The 23,798-nt window shown below is 43.2% G+C and overlaps 1 protein-coding gene across 4 annotated transcripts in view; it reads left to right on the forward strand.

The window, feature by feature from the left end:
• Positions 1-19,761, forward strand: part of ADRA1A (adrenoceptor alpha 1A) — a 106,365-nt gene extending 86,604 nt beyond the window's left edge. The window contains exons 2-3 of one of the 4 annotated variants that reach the window (XM_070459639.1): positions 14,439-14,824; positions 19,669-19,761. In XM_070459639.1, coding sequence (XP_070315740.1) covers positions 14,439-14,824; positions 19,669-19,677 — 395 coding nt within the window. In that variant the 3' untranslated portion in view covers positions 19,678-19,761. Of the gene's footprint in view, positions 1-14,438; positions 14,969-18,730; positions 18,990-19,668 lie in introns of those variants that run through there. The other 3 variants (XM_070459637.1, XM_070459638.1, XR_011485014.1) reach the window with 3 other exon arrangements.
• The last annotated feature ends 4,037 nt before the right edge of the window (positions 19,762-23,798 follow it).

Genomic DNA, 23,798 nt, shown 5'->3' on the forward strand with positions numbered 1-23,798 from the left:
AGTCAGGCAGGTTGATTCGTCCAGTTCCATTCTTCTTTCTCAAGATTGCTTTGGTTATTCAAGGTTTTTTGTATTTCCATACAAATTGTGAAATTATTTGTTCTAGTTCTCTGAAAAATACCGTTGGTAGCTTGATAGGGATTGCATTGAATCTATAGATTGCTTTGGGTAGTATACTCATTTTTACTATATTGATTCTTCTGATCCATGAACATGGTATATTTCTCCATCTATTTGTGTCATCTTTGATTTCTTTCATCAGTGTTTTATAGTTTTCTATATATAGGTCTTTTGTTTCCTTAGGTAGATTTATTCCTAAGCACTCCTTCGGGCATCTTTATTCTCAACTCAAGCCTTCCAGATTTTGCAAATCTATCTGAACCATTGTCATCAATACCACAGGAATGACTGGAAATTCTTGAGTGGTTTCTGTTCTTTGACCTTGAAAAGCCGTTTTAGTGGGCATGCTGCCTTCTGGACACCATCTCTTTGCTCCTTGGGGTTAAGCCATCATTTATCAACCACAATAACTCCAAATTACATCCTCAGGAACAAAACTACCCTATCACTCACTTGAGTTAACAATTACACACTATTATTCCTGTTGTTTATAATTTTATACTTTAGGTGACACAGTGGTACAGACTCACCTGCCAGTTCAGGAGTCTCTGGAGCTACAGGTTTGATCCCTGGGTCAGAAAGATCCCCTGGAGGAGGAAATGGCAACCCACTCCAGTATTCTTGCCTGTGAAATCCCATAGACAGAGGAGCCTGGTAGGCTATAGTCCATGGAATCTCGAAGAGTCAGACAAGACTGAACAGGCACGCAAGACATAGTACTAACTAGAGACTTTGAATGGGTACTTGGATCATTTTGCTCTACTAACTAGTTATATAGCAAAGTGGATTTTCACTCTTCCAGACCCATGAAAATAATAAGTCCTAGAAAAAATTTGTGCTTGACCTTGAATTCATTGAAGAGGCACTGAGATGATTTAATCAAGGAAGATGAAATCAGGTTTGTATTCTCAGAATCTCTCTGGCTACACTTTGAAGGTAGGTAAGGCAGTAAGACAAGAATCAAGAAGCTTAATGAGTAGGCTGATATGGGGTCCTAGCTAGAAATGATGGTGGCTTGAATAGGATGAATGGTGACAAGGAGAATGAAGTTTCCATGGTCTGCACTGGGTGAGTGGATGGAGTGGAAGAGTTGAGAGAGTGAAGAATTGAAGATGACAGTGGGTGTCTGACTGGGACAACTCAGAAGGAGGGGTGCCATCTTCTGAGGATGGAGCAGAGAAGAAAGAGTAGGTTTTGTGAGAAACAGTGAGTTCAGTTTGTTTATGTTAAGGATTCGATGGTTTGGGAAAACCAAGAAAGATTCCTGGGGACTTCCTTAGGTCTCCAGTGGTTAAGACTTCACCTTCCAATGCAGGAGGTGCAGTTTTTATCCCTGGTTGGGGAGCTAAGATCCCACATGCCTACATGTGGCTAAAAAAACCAAACCATAAAACAGAAGCAACATTGTAAAAGAATTCAATAAAGCCTATAAAAATATTTCACATCACACACACACAAAAGAAAAATGTCTATTAATAGTTTGTATGCAGAACTTGAGCTCAGGAGCCAGATATGGTCTCAGGATGAAGATTGGAGAATTCATCAAAGCAAAAAAGAAATTGAAGCCATGGAAATGATTGAATGTCTGTGACCTCTGTCTTCCCCCTTAGAGTATCAGACAGTTCTCAGTTGAGACTGCAAAAGGCTTGGGTTACATTTGAAAAGAATGAACATGTCCCCTGCAAGCAAAACTGAGCTTTCTCAATATTGCATTTATTATGAAAGATGGAGGTATGGTCGGTTCTTTTTTTTTCAAGGAGATCTCTAATCAAAGCAGTGTCATAATCTGTTGCCCTTTAAAATTAAAAAGTAAAGTTTCCCAGGAAAAAGTAAAGTTTTCCTGCATTTTAAAGTTGCTTTTTCTATCTGTGTTTAGAAGCCATATACCAGATTCCCTGAAATCACCTTTTATTTTGGGAAATAAGCTATCAAAATGCCTATGCATATATGTTATGTCTGCTTTGGATGGAGGTCAAGCACTCTGCTGGCTTGGTCCAGCTTGAGTCTAGGGCTTGAAGCAGTAGCAGGGGCTTCAAAGACCACCTGCATCCCTGTCATAGCCCAGGCAGTGGAGGGGAACGTTCAGGATCTGCAGGTGGAGACCAAAGTGCTAGTCGTATTCTACCTTGAGCAGAGTTAGATGATACTCCTGGAGGATGGCTACAGTATTAGGGGACATGCCTCTGAGTGATCTGGTGGCCAGTGAAAGGACCTGGGGTTGTCATTTCCAAGTAGGGACTTGTCTAAAGAACTTAGATTCCATATCTGTGTGTGTGTGTGTGTGTGCTCGGTCTTTGTTGCTGTGCACACACTTTCTCTAGTTGTGGCCATTGGGGCTACTCTTCATTGCTGTGCATGGACCTCTTATTGCAGTGGCTTCTCTTGTGCGGAGCATGGGCTCAAAGCGCACAGACTTCAGTAGTTGTGGCGCACAGTCTTAATTGCTCTGAGACATGTGGGATCTTCCTGGGCCAGGTATCGAACCCATATCTCCTGCACTAGCAGGCAGATTTTTATCCACTGGGTTACCAGGGAAGTCCCCAGATTCTATAGCTTTACTGCCAGTCCTTGCTGGCTCCCCTGTCCACTATATAACTACCTGTCTTACCATATAACCACCAGCCTGCTCCCATGTCCCTGATGGAATGGAGCCTGCTGTAGCCTATAAGCTGAGAGTGAAGAGACACCACCCCAAAAAGCTCCTGTGCTTCCTCCCTGCATGACCGATTTTGGTTGTTTCTGTCACTGCTTTGGATTTGTAGTGTTTGGGCTTGGATTCACGTCTCGCAAATATGAGAGGCTGCTGATGACTATCACATCTTAATTACAGGCTCCAACCTTTCCTACAGGACCCTATAAAATGTCTTTATAAGTACTGGAAGTAATCATTTTACGAAGTGCCTGCAACTTAGCTGTATCCAATTATTTGTAGAATGGTTTTATTTTCATGTAAATATGAGTGTCTTAAAGATCAGGAAGATATAAAGTGTTGGACTGTGAGTTAAGACAGGCTCTGTTTCTCCATTTAAAAAGCATATTTCTAGCTGTAAGTAGTTGAAGCCCAAGTTTTATTCAAAATGTCATTTTCTTCCACCGGCAAATGTCATCCATTGATTCCATACACGTTTATTGAGGATGCATTCGACACTGATGGAGATTAAATGAAGGATAAGAAGTATGTGTCCTTAAAGAGATGCTGAAAAAAAGATTGAATGTCTTATCTATTCAACATATATTTGTTGTGAGCCTATAAACTGTTGGCATTGAGGACTTTGCAGTGAAATGAAAAGATAAAAACCTATGTGTTTGAGGAGTTCGTATTCAAGGAAAGGGACCAAAAAAAAAAAAAAAAAGAATATGTATAGAAGATGGTGATGAGTGCTATTAGGGTGACTCCTTAGGGGAGACGGTAAGAAGACAGGTTAGACTATGAAGAAGGAGGGGCTTGTGGATGAGCTGGATTTTGTACACAACCTTTTTTCTTTAATTTTTTATTGATATTTGCTTTACACTATTGTGTTGGTTTCTGCCATTCATCAACATGAGTCAGCCACAGGCATACATATGTCCCCCTCCCTCTTGAACCTCCCTCCCATCTCCCACCCATCCCATCCCTCCAGGTTGTCACAGAGGACTAGGTTGAGCTCCCTGTGTAACGCAGCAAATTCCCACTGGCTACCTATTTTACATATGGTAATTACACATTTCCATGCCACTCTCTCAATTCATCCCATCCCCTCCTTCTCCCTCTGTGTCCACAAGTCTATTCTCTATGTCTGCATCTCCATTGCTGCCCTGCAAGTAGGTCCATCAGTACCATCTTTCCAGATTCCATATATATGTGTTAATATGCAATATATGTCTTTCTCTTTCTGACTTACTTCATTCTCTACAATAAGCTCTAGCTTCATCCGCCTTATTAGGACTGACTCAAATGTGTTGAATGCAACATTGAAGATAGATTTTTTTTAATCAATTTTTACTGACGTGTAGTTGCTTTACAATGTGGTATTAGTTTCTACTGTACAGCAAAGTGAATCAGCTCTCTGTATACATATAACCCCTCTTTTTGGATTTCCTTCCCATTTAGGTCACCGCAAAGCATTGAGTAGAATTCCCTGAGCTATACAGTAGGTCATGCATGTCTGTCATACAGAGTGAAATAAGTCAGAAAGAGAAAAACAAATATATTTTAATACATATATGTAGAATCTAGAAAAAGGTATAGATGATCTTACTTGCAAAACAGAGAGCCCAGGAGCCACAACTACTGAAGCGTGTGCACCCTAGAGCCCGTACTCTACAAGAGAAGCCACTGCAATAAGAAGCCTGAGCACCACAACTGGAGAATAGCCCCTGCTCACCACAACCAGAGAAAAGCCCATGCAGCAATGAAGACCCAGCACAGCCAAAAATAAATAAATATTTAAAAACCAGGAAATGATGACTTAATTGCTATTGTTTTCCTGAATCAAAATATATTTCACTAAGTTAAGGAGAAGAAAAAGTCTTGCTATCTGTTGAAAGTGCTTAGATTATGTATTAATTTCAAACAGACAATAACAAGGAGATTTTTGAGGGAAATGTACCTAATGAGTCTTGCCCTGGTCTAGCTGGTCATTCTTTCCTGAGTTATCTTGGGATAAGCATGCATGTCCTGGGAGACACGGTGCTCTTTTCTACAAGGAGAAATGCTGTTTGGGGCTTTGATAACTGGTGAGAGACACCCTTTAAAGAGCTTTACTTCAAGCAGCTTGGATTCATCCAGGATAAAACCCCTGATTCTGCAGAGCTACACACTACACAGCCAGAAGGATCCCATGAAGATTGTATTCCACTTGCAGAAGTATGAGAAAACCTCTTCTCAGGTGACTCTACTTGCCAGGGTTGGGAGGAGCAGTGGTTCTTGACAACAGTGTGCATGCTAAGTCCGTCTTGTCCCACTGTTTGTGACCCCATGGACTGTAGCCCACCAGGCTCCTCTGTCCATGGGGATTCTCTAGGCAAGAATTCTGGAGTGGGTTGCCATTTCCTCCTCCAGGGAATCTTCTCCACTCAGGGACTGAACTCGCATCTCTTAGTCTCCTGCATTGGCAGGCAGGTTCTTTACCACTAGCACCACCTGGGAAGCCCTTGACGATAGTAACCATGGCCAATATACCCTGGTCCCCAGAAAATGAAAAGAAGGGCAACTCTCCCATCCACATTTGGTCCCCACAGTGCTTCAGGTTTGTTCTGTTCCATTTGTACCCTGCACACAATGTGCACCTTTTCCCCTGCTCACTGCAACCTCCCACATTGCCATCCTTCCCCACCCTGACTACTATGTAGAGGCAATTTTAAGTCCCAATTAACTAGGAGAAGAAAAGAGCAAGTCCTTCTAAAGAGGAGTTGAACTGACATCTTTTTGCCATGATTATAAGTGGGATGCTCTTATCAGGATGTGTAGGCTAAGTGGGGGCTTCCCCAGTGGCTCAGTGGTAAAGAATCTGCCTGCCAATGCAGGAGATGCAAGAGACCGGGGTCCAATCCCTGGATGGAGAAGATTCTCTAGAGTAGGAAATGGCAATCTGTTCCAGTATTCTTGCCTGGAAAAATCCCATGGACAGAGGAGCCTGGCAGGCTGCTCTCCATGGGGTGGCAAAGAGTCAAACAACACTGAGCACGTACGAATGTAGGCTAAGTGAAGTGCACCAGGCAGAGGTACCACTTCTGCTCAGCAGCTGGGAGGTAGGCTTGGCCATACCTTGGGTCTCTAAGACCACTGTGAGTAGCTGATAGAAGCTAAATTCTTCTCCAGAAAATGAATCTCTGGCCATACAAAGACTGCATTTCATTTCATGGGAAGTCTATTCATGCACTTTGGGTAGAGAGCCCAGGGTTCTAGTTTGCAGTTAATCTGGCAGTATTCTTAGAGATTTCTGTCCACTATTCCAGGGAGCTAACTTAAAGATTCTTGTCTGGCTGAGAATTGCACAAGGGTGGCCCCTGGATGGACCTCAGAAGGACTCAGGCAAGTCACTGTGACACAGCCAAATCAGCCACCCAATGTGGAGCATCTGGTGGACTCCAGGGTGACAAAGAGCTTGAATCTGTGCTTATATTCTGGTTCCAACAGCTTTTCTCTCGGACTTAGTTCAGTGGGGCAAGGACTGTCTTCCTGGCCAGAAGATGCCAACCTATCTGGCACTTGAACTTGAATACTGCTTGGCACTCAAGCCCCTTGGCCTGGGAACTGGCCACTTATTTGTGTATCAGCTTGTGTCTCTCCCCTATTCTTTGGATGTATACCAGCCACACTGGACTGGTACCACACATATGGAGAGACTGCTGGTTGGACAAAAAAAAAAAAAACAATTAAGGGTTATTTTCTCCCATGACCACATAACATAAGCATCTCCTTGGGTATCCACAGTTTTTTAATCGAAGTCATTTAAACTCCAGTTTTCAGAGTGTGATACCCTTCATGAGCCCTTCCAAGACCATCACCCACCGTTCTCCTTTGCAGTGTCTGAACTTTGCAACTTGTAATTAGTGTAGTTATTGATGACACTGCTCTCCTTCCCTTCTTTCTCATTATCTCTGCAAAACCAGTTGTCATTCTATGACCACAGCTGGACATATTGCCATCAACACTTCCTGCGCCGTCATGGGGTTGCCAAATGGCCCAGCAGATCAGGAGAAGAAATTCAGGAAACTGAGCAGAGTCTGGGTCTCTGGACCACAGATGAGCAGATAGTTTTAAGGAAACCACTTGCCCTTCTTGTCCGCACACTCTTCATCTGTTATGAAGGGGTTGACAATGCCTGCTAGGTTTCCTAGTTTCTGCCACTCTTCACATTCTAACATTCTATGACTCCAGCTAATTAAAGTTTTTTTATAACCTGATATCTCTCAAAGTTGTCATTAAGATGTCAAGTTTTCAGGTAGGTGAAACTAAGTGTAGAAGTTGGAAGGCTAGAACCAAGAAGACTGACTCATGGCTTCCAATTTCTGTACTTAGTCCCTCTGATTCTACAAGAGCTGAACTCAAGGGGCACCTTCTAATTATCAGTGCTGGGTTGGAATTTGAGAACTTCTGGGTTTTTTTTTTAATTGGAGGGAAATTTCTTTACAATGTTGTGTTGGTTCCTGCTGCACAACAGTATGAATTAGCCTTATGTATATATGTATACCTTCCCTCCTTAGACAGCAAAGAGTTAAAACCAGTCAATCCTAAAGGAAATCAACATTGAATATTCATTAGAAGGACTGATGCTGAAACTGAAGCTTCATTTGGCCACCTGATGTGAAGAGCCGACTCACTGGAAATGACTCTGATGCTGGGAAAGACTGAGGGCAAGAGGAAAAGGGGGTGACAGAGGGTGAGATGGTTGGATGGCATTACCAACTCATCAGACATGAATTTGAGCAAATTCCGGGAGATAGTGAAGGACAGGGAAGCCTGATGTACTGCAGTCCATGGGGTCACAAAGAGTTGGATGAGACTGAGCAACTGAACAACAACCTCCTTCTTGAGTCTGTCTCTCTCTCCCCACCCCCCGCATCCCACCCCTTCTAGGTCATCGCAGAGAGCCAGGCTGAGTTCCCTATGCTATAGAGCAGCTTCCCACTAGCCATCCGTCTTACACTTGATAGTGTATATATGTCAGTGCTACTTTTTCGGTTCATCCCACCCTCTCCTGAGAACTCCGTTCTTATCCTCCTGTATTTTAGAGAGAACTGGAACACTGGTGGATAAAACACACTTAGGAGGCCAGTATTGATAGGAAAATAGTTTTCTTTCTATTTGGACCATTGAGAGCAAACTTTGCTGTAACTCTGTAGCTAATATATGACTATAGTGTAGTCTTCACTGGGGTGGGCCCTGGTATCTTCCACAATAAGCCTACAGATGAGCCCCAGATCAGAAACCAAAAGTGAAATGCTCCCAATGGAGAAGACATCGAGTGAGACTTAAGTGCATCTTTTGAAATCATCAGTTTCAATTTTTCCTTGGTATCTAGAGCCCTCGACAATGGAAAGGAGGATAGTGAATCTCCAAGGGTGAAGATGTAAATGGTGTTGAGGGGATAAACTCAGGCTCTTCCTGACGTAGTCTGGCCAAGTTTTAGTCAATCAGAGTGTTTGGAGGGACCCGAAAATAGTCAGAAATTCTGCAGCAGGACCTAATCATGGAGGAAACTCAGTGCATGGAAGAGTCTCTAGAGGCTTGGGGATTTTCCAAAGTTCGGGAATTCAGTGAAGCAAATTCACATGCAAGGGATGACCCGACCTGCAGGGGGAGGAGTTCTGGGAATTAAGCCGGAAGCTATTTGTGTTTCTTGCAGCGGAGTCTGAACAGAAATTGTTGAAGTGCCCAGCATACCTACGATGACAAGAGAAATAGGAGACCCCGTGCTCTTATTGGTAATTCAAATGTCTGGCTCCTCCTGTGGAGCATGGTGAGAAAAACTAGAGTATTAGATACCAGATAATGCAGTAAGGTAAAGCAGATAGTGGAGAAAGCCATGGCAACCCACTCCGTTGTTCTTGCCTGGGGAATCCCATGGACAGAGGAGCCTGGTGGGCTACAGTTCACGGAGTTGCAAAGAGTTGGACACAGTTTAGCAACTAAACCACAACTTTGAAACACCAGCAGTGTGCTGGGTTCTGGAGCTCTATGAGCAAGAACTGACACTTCCTACTAAAGGGAGTTTTCATCCTAGTGACTGGGTCCAGAGACGTCTGTCCCTAAACCAGGCAGATTCAACCCTGGTGCTCCATGCCGTGATGGGTGGACAACAAAAAGAATCATGATCAAGCTTCCTGGTCTAAAAAACATCATCAACAAGAAGAAAGTGAGGTTGGGAAGAGAAATTGTGAGAAATTCAGAGAAGATGATGCCTGAGCAGAAAGCTTTGAGCAGAGGAAGGGATCCTGAAATAAGAGCACCCCAATGGGGATCACGAAGCAATGGCTGTTTTCCAAGCCTGATGACAGCTCAATATTTTCTTCCTAGAGAGGAAAAAATGAAGGGAAGAAAGAGACCTGAAGACGTGAATAAGGGACTTCCCTTGTGGTCCAATGGCTAAGAATCTGCCTAGCAACACAGGAGACTCAGGTTGGATCCCTGGTCAGGAAACTAAGATCCCACATGCCTTAGGAGCAACTAAGCCCATGTGCCACAACTAGAGAGTCCATGGGGTGCAACAAAAGATCCCACATGATGCAGTGAAGATTCTGAGTGACACAACTGAGACTCAACACAGTCAAATAAATAAATAAGTGCAATTTTTTAGAAAGATGTGAATAATATGGAGAAGTTTGGAAAGAAGCCTTATAACTGTCTTCTTTTAACTTTTGGAAAGCATTTGAAGGAAATACAGTTAGGAGTCTTTCTCCAAACCCCAGTTCAGTTCAGTTCAGTGACTCAGTCATGTCTGACTCTTTGTGACCCCATGAACTGCAGCACGCCAGGCCTCCCTATCCACCACCAACTCCTGGAGTCTACCCAAACTCATGTCCATTGAGTCGTCCCCTTCTTCTCCCACCCTCACTCTTCCCCAGCATCAGGGTCTTTTCAAATGAGTCAGCTCTTCACATCAGGTGACCAAAGTATTGGAATTTCAGCCTCAACATCAGTCCTTCCAATGAACACCCAGGACTTATCTCCTTTAGGATGGACTGGTTGGATCTCCTTGCAGTCCAGGGGACTCTCAAGAGTCTTCTCCAACACCACAGTTCAAAAGCATCAGTTCTTCAGTGCTCAGCTTTCTTTATAGTCCAACTCTAACTTCCATACATGACTACTGGAGAAACCATAGCCTTGACTAGACAGACCTTTTTTGACAAAGTAATGTCTCTGCTTTTTAATATGCTATCTTTATAGTCCAACTCTCACATCCATACAGGACTACTGGAAAAACCATAGCTTTGACTAGATGGACCTTTGTTGGCAAAGTATTGTCTCTGCTTTTTAATATGCTGTCTAGGTTGGTCATAATTCTTCTTCCAAGGAATAAGTGTCTTTTAATTTCATGGCTGCAGTCACCATCTGCAGTGATTTTGGAGCCCAAAAAAATAAAGTCAGCCACTGTATCAACTGTTTCCCCACCTATTTACCTTGAAGTGATGGGACTGGATGCCGTGATCTTAGTTTTCTGAATGTTGAGCTTTAAGCCAACTTTTTCACTCTCCTCTTTCACTTTCATCAAGAGGCTCTTTTGTTTTTCTTCACTTTCTGCCATAAGGGTGATGTCATCTGCATATCTGAGGTTACTGATATTTCTCCCGGCGATCTTGATTCCAGCTTATGCTTCATCCAGCCCAGCGTTTCTCATGATGTTTTCTGCATATAAGTTAAGTAAGCAGGGTGACAATATACAGCCTTGACATACTCCTTTTCCTATTTGGAACCAGTCTGTTGTTCCATGTCCAGTTCTAACTGTTGCTTCCTGACCTGCCTACAGGTTTCTCAAGAGGCAGGTCAGGTGGTCTGGTATTCCCATCTCTTTCAGAACTTTCCACAGTTTATTGTGATCCACACAATCAAAGGCTTTGGCATAGTCAATAAAGCAGAAATAGATGTGTTTCTGGAACTGTCTTGCTTTTTTGATGATCCAGCAGATGTTAGCAATTTGATCTCTGGTTCCTCTGCCTTTTCTAAAACCCCAGTTGGGAGCTACCAAAAGAGAATCACCTGAAAGGGAGGATGAAAGACTGCAGGGAGGAGAAATGGGTCCCATGACCTACCTTGTGGAATTGTCAGATTGGGCATGGGCACATCATGCAGGGTTTAGACACATATAGGTGCTGTCACACACCTGATGATATAAGACAAGTGGTTCATTTATGGGAGAGCCTCTGATCCAGAAGAATCTCCCATTCACTGTCTTAAAAGCCAATATCAAGAGATTTGCTATAATTAGCAAGACAGTATTTCTGCAGGGTTAAAACAGGACTGTCTTTAAAATCTAAGTGTAAATTCATTTTAATCATCTCCTTTCTCATCCTATGGGTTTCCCTGGTAGCTCAGATGGTAAACAATCAGCCTGCAATGCAGAAGACCCAGGTTCAATTCCTGGGTTAGGAAGATGCCCTGGAGAAGGGAATGGCTACCCACTACAGTATCCTTGCCTGGAGAATTCCATGGACAGAGGAGCCTGGTAGACTGTGGTCCATGGGATCGCAAAGAGTTGGACGTGACTAAGCAACTAACATGTTTATTTACACTTTCACTTTTCTCATCTTATGCCTCAGCTGCCACCAAGAAATGGGTATTTTGAGCAGGGCACCTGAAGGAAAGAACTGATATTTACCTTTGAAGCTGTGTACACAACAGGAAGGCCAGAGTAGCTTGGCTTTGTAAGGAGACTTCAAAGGAGGGAAGAGGAATAGGAGGAAATGGTCTAAAAGGAAATGTTGAGATGTCTTAATGCAGAACAGGACTCTGTGAATAAAAGACTGTCCCTGAAGGAGTTATGGGAAACTCCAAGGATCTGAAATCATCTCACTAGCATTAGCATTCAAAATTCACTTTTTTTTTCTTTTTCTCTTAATTTAAATTCTTCAAATAAGGGACACACACTCCCCTCTCTAGCTGATTTACAGAAGAGTGAAATTCCAAGACAAGGTAATTTGGGGCATGCCCTGCTCATATATCCTTATTAAGCTCAACCCAAGGCCTGCCTTGAGAAGAGAGTCCCCTTAATCCTGTCATTGTTGCTATTTGGAAGAAATATGGAACAACATATAGGCATCATAATTAAGATGGATTTTTCTGGAACTGACCACATTCACAAGAATCACCATTCATGTTCATATTAGCTGCTTTTTTCACCTCTCAGATTAAGTTTGAGAAACCATCTTTCTAGTTTAACTTCCCCAGCTGTACCCTTTATCATTCTCCATATATCATCGTCATTCCCTAGAGATGCATTATTCTAATGTATTTTCAGATATGATTAAGGAACATAGGCCCTAAAGTCAGACTTCTCAATTTCAAATCCCAGCTGACCTTCTGCCTGTGTGACTTTAGTTGAATTATGCAATCTCATTAAATCACAGTTTCTTAATTTGTAAAATGGGGGTGTTGATAGAAATCATATAACTTATTTTTTATTAGAACACATTAATAGTTGATTTATAGTGTGTTAGTTTAAATGTACAGCAAAGTGAATCAGTTTTATGTAGATCCACTCTTTTGTAAATTATTTTCCCATACAGGTATTTTCCCATACAGAGTATTAAGTAGACTTCCCTGGGCTATACAGTAGGAATCATATGACTCTTGATGTTACTAATGATGATTAAATTTATGTAGACTGTTTAGTACAGAGCCTGGCTCAAACCAGACACTCAATGTGAGTACATTGTATTATAACTATAGGAAAATGTTAAAAGCTTTGGAGGTACAGATAATACTTTCCCACTTAACAACCATCATCTCTGTATGTGTTTTAATTTCTTTGAGACACACTGAATCTAACAGGGAATATACTTCAGAGACAAAAAATACTCTCATCAATCATTGTACCATTTTGCCTTCTTTGGTTCTGCAATATTTAACTTTACTCTTTCTTTATATTTATGAGATTCTCTGCTAAATTTCAGGGCACTGTTTGCCAGAGTAGATTTTTAAGCCTATCCATCAGTTTGTCATGACTCTGATGGGTCTCTAGAGCAGAGAGAAAAAGAAAGACATAAAATCAAGATCTTTACGAGGCTGAGGCAAAAGAAAAAAATTGTGCAGGAAATAAATAACACTGGGCTAGCAGTTCTATATCTCTTTATCTATCACTGTATTAGTGCATAGCATTAAGTTTGTGACAACAACTTTAATCATTCTTTTTTTAATTTGGAAATTGAGTAATTGAATAAAATAACCTCTAAGACTGTTCGCACAATGCTTCCCTGGTGGCTCAGGTGGAAAGAATCTGCCTGAAATGCAGGAGACACTGGTTCAATCTCAGGACTGGGAAGATACCCTGGAGAAGGAAATGGCAGCCTACTCCAGTATTATTGCCTGGAGAATTCCATGGACAGAGGAGCCTGGTGGGCTACAATCCGTGGGATCGCAAACAGTCGGATACAACTGAGCAGCTAACACTTTAACAGTGTTCCCACTTTAAGATAATTTGGTTTTGCTATTTTGCCTCCAGGAGCTATGAGATAGTTACTATGTAAGATGTAAAGAGACCTGAAACTTGATTCCTGCTGGATAAGTTAAAGGATGACTTGAGTAGGTAAAGAGGACAGTAAAGGGCATTTTGGACCTCTAGACCCAACTTGAGAGGGCCAAAAAAAATGAGCAATGACTTGGAGAAAATTTTTTAGTGTGTCTGTTTACAGCAGAAGTATTAATGTTAGAAAGCGAGAGTAGGTTTAGCATTGGGCAAGACCCTGCATGTCAAACTCTTAAGAAGCATTTGGCTGCTACTGGAGTATTTTGAGCAGGTGAGTATACTGCAATGTCAAAAGACATCGTTAGAGAAAAAAATCACTGGTCAAAGTTGACAAAGCCAGTAGTTTGTAAATTTGAGATTCTCATTAGAAAATACTACTCCAACACTCAGGAGAGAAAAAGATTCGTATTATTAATATTTAGGCTGTACCTGTATACATGTGGGCTCTACACGGGTTCTCCATTGCTCACTCATGTCCGACTCTTTGCGACCCCATGGACTGTAGTCCGCCAGGCTCCCCTGTCCACGGGATTCTACATGCAAGAATACTGGGTTGCCACTACAATATTGTAAAGTAATTAGCCTCCAAATAATAAAAATAAATGGAAAAAAAATAGAATACTGGATTGGGTTGCTATGCCTTCCTCTTCTCTTATGTCTCCTGCTTTGGCAGACAGGTTCTTTACCACTAGCGCCACCTGGGAAGCCCATATGATACTGCATCAAAGAACAAAAGGACAATTCAGGTGATCTTATTTTAATATGGATGTTTGGATGAACTTTAACTTAGTTTTAAATTCAGGCAAAACAATCTGCGTATGTAGACTCAGCCTCCATCTCATGTTTTCATGATTTAAAGCTTCCTAGTGGACGTCAAGTGATATTTCGTCACTAAGAACCAGTGCAGCCCTGTCCTTTGGGTCTTTTCCCGTAAATGAATTGTTCATGCGGACCAAGTGTGAATGGCTTTTGAGGATATTATCAAGGGTGTGATCAGTCAAATGTGAAAACTCAAATGCATTTGGAATTGTTTGGAGCTTTTTCGAGATACAGTAAAGGTGTTTGTTTGTTGGAGGATTTGCTTTATTTTCCTAGCCAAGAGGTCCATTGACTTGCAAATAACGTGTATGAATCTCTTGTGTTTTCTTCCAGGGTCTTTCTTTCCTGATTTCAGGCCCTCAGAAACCGTTTTTAAAATAGCATTTTGGCTCGGTTACCTAAACAGCTGCATCAACCCCATTATATACCCATGCTCCAGTCAAGAGTTTAAAAAGGCCTTTCAGAATGTCTTGAGATTCCAGTGTCTGCAACGAAAGCAGTCCTCCAAACATACCCTGGGCTACACGCTGCATGCACCCAGCCACACCCTGGAGGGACAGCACAAAGACCTGGTTCGCATTCCAGTGGGATCTGCAGAGACCTTCTATAAGATCTCCAAGACGGATGGGGTCTGTGAATGGAAAATTTTCTCTTCCCTACCCCGCGGATCTGCCAGGATGGCAGTGGCCAGAGACCCATCAGCCTGCACCACTGCCCGGGTGAGAAGTAAAAGCTTTTTGCAAGTGTGCTGTTGCCTGGGGCCCTCGACCCCCAGTCGTGGAGAGAATCATCAGATTCCGACCATTAAGATCCACACCATCTCCCTCAGCGAAAATGGGGAGGAAGTCTAATGAACAGGAAAGGTCAGAAGGATGGGAGGGTGATCCTAGGCAACCGCTCTCCACTTCCTTCTGGAAGGCCAGCTCACGTTCAATGGATGCTGAGAGACAGCCAGTAAACCAGGGACCATCTGGGAATGGGCTGGGGAGGAAGCTGACTCTGGGGCAGAGGTAGGGCTTAGAGACAAGGGAGGATGTCATACCACCATCCAGCTCACTATGATGGGAAACAGCATTTCCTTGAGGCTAATGCTTTCTGGGTCATTCTCTGAGCCTGCTTTCTATGCCTGCCCCTTTCAACGACAAACACCATGGGAAACAGAATTTCATACACAATCCAAAAGATGATAAATATAGGATTATGATTTCATCATGAATATTTTGAGCATGCACTCTAAGTTTGGAGCTATTTCTTGATGGAGTGAGGGGATTTTATTTCCAGGCTAAACTTGTGAAAGCCACATTGGATTTTTATGGGGAGAAGGCCTGGAGAGGAAGAGCCTTAAGATGGTGGCCAATATCCAGACGCATTATTTTTAGAGCAAGTTTTACAGTCCACCCTTTCTCAGCTTGGGTGAAACTTGACAGTGAGATTTTATTTACCTTTTGCTGCTGCTTGACAGGATACTGCTCCCAATGCCCTAAGGGTGAGGGTGAGGGACAATTATTATGTCAATGGTCGTCTGCACTTGGGTCTAGAGAGTGTTGAAAGAACCAGTTGGGAAAAGGATGGCTTTTCCTAATGGAAGACAGTAAGGATGAGAGTCAGTTCTTCAACTGACAATTCTATGGACAGAATTCCATTAAGTGGTTCCAAGATCAGGTGGAGGAAGACTTCTTGTGTAGCATATTTAAAGGTCAAGAGTTTGGGGTGGGCTGGGTGCTACTTTCAAGCTAAGTCAGAGGCTGCAAAACTACTCCACAGCCTTTTCAACAAGGCCTAGAAAGGCTCTTCTTGGCAAATCACTTACCTTTTCCAGAATTCCATTATGAAAATCCAGGGCATATAATATGTTGAATGGCATATCACCACTGCCATTTTTTCTCAGCTGCTTCACTACTACATGATGAGTGAGGTCCCCAGCACACACGGGACATGCCAGAATAAGCCTGATGATTCAAGTACCTCCTTCCTGAGCTCTGAAAGATACACGTAGGAAGATGCTTTCTGGTCACTTTAAGCCCATCAAAAGCAGAAGTTTGCAAATTGTTTTTGACAGAAGCCTATTTATGCTGAGAAAAGATCCAGTCACCCATTTATTGAACCTATTCCCACTTTTTACAAGAACTTGGTGGGGGGGGGGGGTAGTGATTTTTTGCTCTCTGTATATCAAAGTTTGGTAAACCTCAAGAATTCAATATATTACAAAGATACAGATGGTGACTATCTGTAAGAACTAAAATATTTTCACATTCCACAATAGGAATTTAAAAGAAGATTTATGTTTTTGAAATAATGCTTGACTAGAATCACTGGTCTATAACTTCTAACCATTTCTATGGTCTATTTCCCCTATTTGGGATAATTCCCTCTAAGAATTTAAAAACAGATTATTGCCATTTTTACTTTTTCATTTATTTATTTATTTATGTATTTATTTTCACCACCTCACATGGCTTGCAAGATTTTAGTTCCCTGACCAGGGATTGAACCCAGATCCTTGGCAGTGAGTATGCAGAGTCTTAACCACTGGACCACCAGGGAATTTCCTATTACAGACATTATTTAACTGTCACTGCAAAGGTAGTAGCACCATCATCTTTTCCTTCTTTCCTTGCAGCAAAGTGATAATTTCCTGAAATCCTTCTAAAAGGCTAATTTGTTTGCATACTGCCATGATAGCTATGTTTGCACATCGGTTGGAGTTTGGTTGTTGGTTGTCTTTTGACATAGAATGTTACTGCTTTCTCAGTCCTTTCTGGAAAGTGCCTTGTTGTTGTCCAGTTAGACACTCTGCCTTTTGCTTGTAACTTGGACTCTGGCAGTAGATGCTTGGGGGTTTCTAGACTCTTCTGGTCTGTTTGCACATCTCGCGATGGCTCTTCCAGATGTGGGTGTCATGTTGTGCATGGAGGCACGGGAGAAGGACTTGACTACATAAACCTTGCTTCAGTTTCATTGTTGAGAATAACTTCTTTTAGGATCTGAATTTTTAAAACTACTTATACCAGGCTCACCCTTACAGGAAGAACAACCCCATGAAAAGAAGGGTAACAGTTTTTCTTCGCCAGAGTATGACTCCATGTTTGAGCTGGTCTTTAAATACCTCTGGAGACAAATTTAAATTTTAAATACTAAAAAGCTTAAGGTCACCAGAGAACTAGCTTTAATGCGACTTCTAATCAAAGACAACAATTTGAAAACCTTCCAGTCATCAGATAAAATCCATGACAATTGTATTCATGTAAAACTATCCATAAATAATTGTCTGCTACACGCTTCTCCATCCCCAGGCCCTCCAGGGAGGCAAACTTTAACATTTTTTTCCTTTCCCATGACTTGACATTAGGTAGAAACAAACCAGTTTTACGAAAAATTGATAATGTCACCCAAGACTTAGTCAAAGCGGGATAAACAATACACGAGTTATTTTTTTACTCATCCACAAAAATCTCTGTACCTTGGAGCATGCCAAAAACTCTCTAAAATTGTCACAGTTAAACAAATGATCGTCATATTTATACTCACATGTTTACTGCTTCTATTTGGAGTTTGGAGAATGTACCCAGAGTAACAGTGATCAAAATATCTTCTCTAATGTGTTATAAAAAGCAGTTGCTTTTGGGATTGTCTAAACATCAGCAAAAAATCAACTTGACATTATGGGATAGGTGAAACTTGAGTTTCTTCTGCAATTCAAATCGCATGCATTAAGAGAGACCTTGAATCTCTTTATTCAGGAATTTCCCCAGACCTTTGCAAGGATTTCAGAAAAGCATTTTACTTGTTACGCTTTCTTCATTTTACCTCCCATTAGGGAGGTCTCAGCCAACACTGCTTCTGCTTATAATCACTTGGGGTCTGCTAACATTCTCCAAAAGGCTTCTAATGCCCTTGCCAGCTGCTTGGATTGGTCCCTCCATAGTGGACAGTGTTATTTGGGTAAATAAATATTTTCTTAAGGTTTTCTTCTTAGGTGTTACTATGTGCCAAGCATTGGCAGAACATTTCACATCCATAGTCTCTAAATGTCATAGCAGTTCTACTGTTCTTACTTGAGAGCCAAGAAATTTGATAGTTAAATGTGATGAATGATTCACCCAAGGCCAAGGAGGAACCACGATTTGATCCTGGGCCTTCCAAACCCTAATGTCTACATGTTTTCCACCAACACCTCAGCCTCCTAAGTAGTAAAAGTCAAAGCCCCCAGACTGGAGTTGGATATGCTGATGACACTAAACCATTTTTGTCATTGTTATTGTTCAGTTGCTAATTCATATATGACTCTTTGCGACCCCATGGACTAGCCTACTAGGCTCCTTTGTCCATGGTATTTCCCAGACAAGAATACTGGAGTGAGTTGCCATTTCCTCCTCCAGGGGATCTTCCTGGATCATGGATGGAATCCGTGTCTCCTGCATTGGCAGACTGATTCTTTACCACTGAACCACCAGGGAAGCCACTATACTCAAACTTTTGAATGTTTTGTTTCTTTGGGATTTGCTTCCAATTAATCTCAGTAAATATGCCGCCAATTTTCCAGCCTAGCCAAACCCAAGAGCAGGTCATAATTGTAAGGATTTGGCACCTACAATTCTAACTATCAAACTGCACCCCTTTTGTAGGGTATTGTGACCTGGAATGTTACTGAGGCTTTGCTTGACGGACAAATTATATCAAACTGGGTGAAGATGGACATGTAAGAGAAGGCAGAAGAGGCTTCCTTGGCTTAGAACAGCAAACACATTTGTGGATACAAAACGCATTGTGCAGTGTGTTGAAGTTATTGATGACCAGCCACAGTTCATCAGCACACTTTAGGGAAGTATAGCCCTTTTTAAAATAAATAAAAAATAAATACAATATCACTTTCTTTCACCTGTACTCCAAAAATAATTTTTTTGAATTGGAGAGAGAGAATGAATTAGAGATACTTCACCAGGAATTATAGAGTCCAGAGAGTATGTCAAACATGTGAATTTCATGTCTGTCACCAGGAGGAAATGGTTCAGAAAGCTGGTCTTCAAGTACCCAGAGACCTGGGCAATCTTTGAAAATGAAGACTCAGGTGGTAACTATAGCTACTTCTTAGATGGCATCCTCTTGCTCCTGGATTTCACAAATGAAAACTTTTAAGTCCTGAGCATCTTGGTTACCCCCACCCCGCAAAATGAATCATCACGCAGACCTTCTGGCCCCATAAGTTTCATGATTATGGCCTGGGAGTCAGAACATGTTAGGAACCCTTTGCTTGGGCAAGTAATTATTCACTTTTTAATCACAGCTACTTAATCACAGCTTGACAAATATTCTCACTTGCTTCGGGGGCTGTTTCTGCTCAGATCGTCCTGCCAAAAGAGACGCTGCCTCTGTGCATGAGTACTTGTTCAGTTAATTAAGGAGAGAGCTCTGCTCGTCAGTGAAGGGAGAAGGGAGCCCAAGCGCATGGAAGGTAAACTCTGCAAGCAAAACCAGGGAGACTGAAAAAGAAGGCAGCAGTGGTAAATATGGTGGCATCCAAGGTGTGCTCATTTGTTACTCTGATTTCTTTTTGCACTACTAGGACTTTTAACCATCAGACTAGCTGCACACAGCTCTGGTGGAGCTCCGGTTGGAACACTGTTGACATCTGCTCCCTGTCTGCAAACTGTGCTGTGGAGCAGGGCTGAGCCCAGGCTGCTGTGGGGTCCATCATCTTCCAAAAGCAAGGGCAGCAGTGGGGGCCTCTGGCCTCCAAGTCCCTGCAAGATGAGCGAGTACAGATGACTGATGGGGCCAGGCTGTCAAGAGCAAGCTGAGATTCGAGCAGAGGATGCCGGATCTTGCCAGCAATCCTGTCAGCGTTACCTCTTTCCCTCCATCCAGACCTCAATGTCACTGGGGCTGTGGATGGATCTTGTCTGCTCTGTACAGGAAAAGATCATGTCTTGGCTACTGCAGCATGGACTACTGAGTCTTCTACCTCGAAGGAAGGTCATGACATTGGAAGAGGGCTTTGGAGGAGGAGGAAGACTTACCTTGGACATTGCTCAAAGCTGTTCGGTAATGCGTTGCTGCAACTGCTCAACAAGAAGCTTCCCTAAAGCTGTTGCTGATTCATTTCCAGAGACAAAACAACTGTCTTTCCTCTACTTGTGGCTCAGGAGCCACTACGTTACTTGCCCTCCATAGCATAGTCAACGTGTCATGTCATGAGCTAGAAATGATTATTGTGAAACTATGAGGAGTCCATATTTAATTAGGTATAAATTCTGAGAACAAATTTGTACTATATTTGGCGGGGGGTGGGGGGGTGGGCAGAAATGAAGGCTCTGATCTACTAGAAAGCTTGAATACAGTAACTGCATTCTGATGTGATGGGCTTCCGCAGTGGCTCAGCAGTAAAGAATCTGCCTGCAATGCAGGAGACACTGGTTTGATCCCTGGGTCTGGAAGATCCCCTGGAGAAGGGCATGGCAACCCACTCCAGTATTCTTGCCTGGAGAATTCCATGGACAGAGGGATCTGGCAGGCTATGGTCCATGGGGTCGCAAAGACTTGGATACAATTGAGCATGCATGCACATTCTGATGTGATAGAAAAGAAACTACAGACAGTCCCAACAGAAATTTAATATTTTCTTCTTTTTATATATTTCACATGAGTCCAAAGTACATTTGTGTATCTCAAGTCCTACCCTGTGAGGTAGGAAGAGAAAGAAGGAATAATCTTTATTAGCATAAGAAAAGCCAAGGGGAGGGATGAGGTTAAGCTGAATGATCTCTTTGAATATCTTCAAATCCAGTCTCTGACTTCTTTTTCCAAGATGCCTTCAATATCCCCAAGGTCCACTGCGTTTCTCAAGACCCTGACATTCACATTTCACTCACTCACCTCTGAGCCGTATTTTCAGCTCTGTTTGTACTTTCTCTCCCGCTGTATCTCTGCTGGTGGCTAGGCTGATCAAGATTGTTCTAGGGGCTAAGTGCATATTTGTCTAGGCTTCTCTCATTGGCTAAAAGACAAGCAGATGTTATTCTGCTCATTCTCCCTAGGTAGGCAGCAGCAGAGCTAAGGAAATAAGCAGGGTAGGAGGGGCTCTTGGCTTGCTCAACGGGGTCACCTGTCAGGCAAAGACGGAAGTGATTGACATCTTAAGGACGTCAGGAACGCAAAAGTCCCAGAGAGAGTTTTGGGAATGTTCATTTTCCTGTGAGCCTGAGAGTTGTATACACCCTGATCATCACCATCAGCAAGTTGTTTGCTTCTTCTCCTGTACCAGGCGCTGCATTTGGCACAAGAAGAAAAAAAAAAAAAAAATACAGAAAGGCACAGACAGTCCCCAGCTTGTGATCTGGGTGTGTTCCAAACTCATCTGTTGCATTTTTCCAAGAGGCATTGTTATAAATGGGGGTGGGGGAGGATGTTCTCAGATGAACCAAAAGCAAAAAATAAAAATCTATTTAATATACACCTGGGTTTGGCCAACATTTTCGGCAAATGGCTAGATAGTAAATAATTTCGGCATTGTGGGCCATACAGTCTCTGTCACACATTCTTTGTTTGAAATTTTTTGTGGGGAAGGGAGACCCTCTAAACATGTACAAACCATTCTTAGTCCACAGCCTGTACCAAGAAAAGCAAAATAACAACAGACCATGGGCCATAATTTTCTATCCTTGATCTCTGCCATCATTTGTTTACAGCGTAGTACAAACAATGCTAATCACTGGATTTGGTTGTTCAATAGCAAGTTGGTTTTTTTTTTAATGTTCAATAACCACATCTACACTTGATTACATCAGCATCTCCAAACTGTACAAATTGTTAAGTAAAGTGACAGCATTCATGTTCAAGGCTGGAGCCTGCTCCAATATGACCTGCCCACCCAAAAGATACACTCCAGTATGTCACTGTGATTTTCAATCTCCACTCCTACTGCTGCATTCTGCAGAGCCAGCAGTTCAGCAGAAGCCCAAGGCCATCCACATGGGTCTTTTTAGCTCTTCCCCTCATTGGAAAAATACCCCAGCACAGTCTGGCCGACTCTGAGAGCAGCAACAGCCAACCACAGCCACTTGACCAAGGCCAATGTGAAGTTCCTCCTGGACTGCTGGAAGCTGCTGTAGGGAGATCCTCACCGGGCTCCCTGGGGAGGCCTCCTGACCACAGCACAAGTACCCAGGCAATTAGGGGTCCACTACTGGAGCTCACCAGGACCTGGGGTCCAGAGGAGGTGCTGGACAGGCAAGGAGGTCAAACCAGTCAATCCTAAAGGAAATAGACCCTGAATATTCATTGGAAGGACTGATGCTGAAGCTGAAACTCCAATACTTTGGCCACTTGATGCGAAGAGCTGACTTATTGGAAAAGACCCTAATGCTGGGAAAGATTGAGGGCAAGAGGAGAAGGGGGCAACAGAGGATGAGATGGCTGGATGGCATCACTGACTCGATGGACATGAGTTTGAGCAAGCTCCAGGAGTTGGTGATGGACAGTGAAGCCTGGCGTGCTGCAGTCCATGGGGTCGCAAAGAGTGGGACACGACTGAATGACTGAACAACAAGTTACCAACAGAAGCTCTCCTTTTCCTCCCCCCACCTCCCCTTCCCTTCCCCTTCCCCCTCCCCCTCCTCTTTTTCCTCTCTTCCTTTCTGTTTAAGTCTGAAATGACCTAACTGGACTCAAAATGGCGTTACTATGGAAACATATTTAGCCCTCCCCTGGGATAGCAGAGCTCTATTTTTCTGAGCTGGGGCTTTGTGGGAGGGGTTTCCTCCCCATCCCCTCCAATTCTGATAGGCAGTGGGGGGAGAAAGACAGTCCCAGCTGGAAACAAGGTGTGCAGTTCCCTTGGTCCGGGACAGGGTGTGCACGGCACTAAGAGATGAGACTTGGCAGAGAGAGGGATAGGATGCGGCAGGGGGCAGACCTGATGGGGAAGGACCTGGGAGCTTGGAGACCAGTCAGGCATAAATAACACTGCCAGCGGCAGGCACAGAATGGAGGACTGGGCAGACACTGCGCCTGCTTGGCAGCTTCCTCTCCCTCCTCCCAGCCCTGTGTCTTCACCGTCTCCCTTCTCTGCTTCCCCTGTCCTTCCTCATCACTTCCTCTCTCTGCATCATTCTACCCTCCACCTCTTGTGAAACCTATGATGATGTTGGGGTGGGTGCCCTGACTCCAGAGGGTGCCAGTTCCAATGGGGTACAGTGCTGGCAAGCTGGTGCTTCCCTCAGCTGCTGCACCCCTCCCACGGCAGACCACCACCTTCCAGTGAGTCCAGGGCAGGAGAGGCCCCCAGGCTGAGAGCACAGGGGAAGCCTCCCCAAGGAGGACCCTTACCGTCTGGCAGGATTGCTGTCTTTGTCTTCTTATACTATTAGTTCCAAAGGAAAGCTACAAGCACCATGTGCAGTCACATCTCAGAAAAGAGTCAGGAGTGCTATTTGCTCTGCCCCACCCCACGCCCCAGACATGTGTCTCTTCTTTTACCAGCTGCTGCATCCCCCTCTCTGATGTTCAGAAGTCTTTACAGACCCTACAATGCCCCCTTCTCTTCCTCTTCTTCATCATTTGTCTCTGGATTTTGTTGTTTCTCCCCCTTTTCCTTTCCCTCTTATGGTCTCCAGGGTCTTGATTAATGCCATAAAGTAAACTTGGTTTCATGTCAGCATGAGGCAGTCGTTATTCCCCCAGAAGGGATGCTGTGCT

Source organism: Odocoileus virginianus, chromosome 31 (genome assembly GCF_023699985.2).
Source record: "Odocoileus virginianus isolate 20LAN1187 ecotype Illinois chromosome 31, Ovbor_1.2, whole genome shotgun sequence".
Lineage (NCBI taxonomy): Eukaryota > Metazoa > Chordata > Mammalia > Artiodactyla > Cervidae > Odocoileus > Odocoileus virginianus.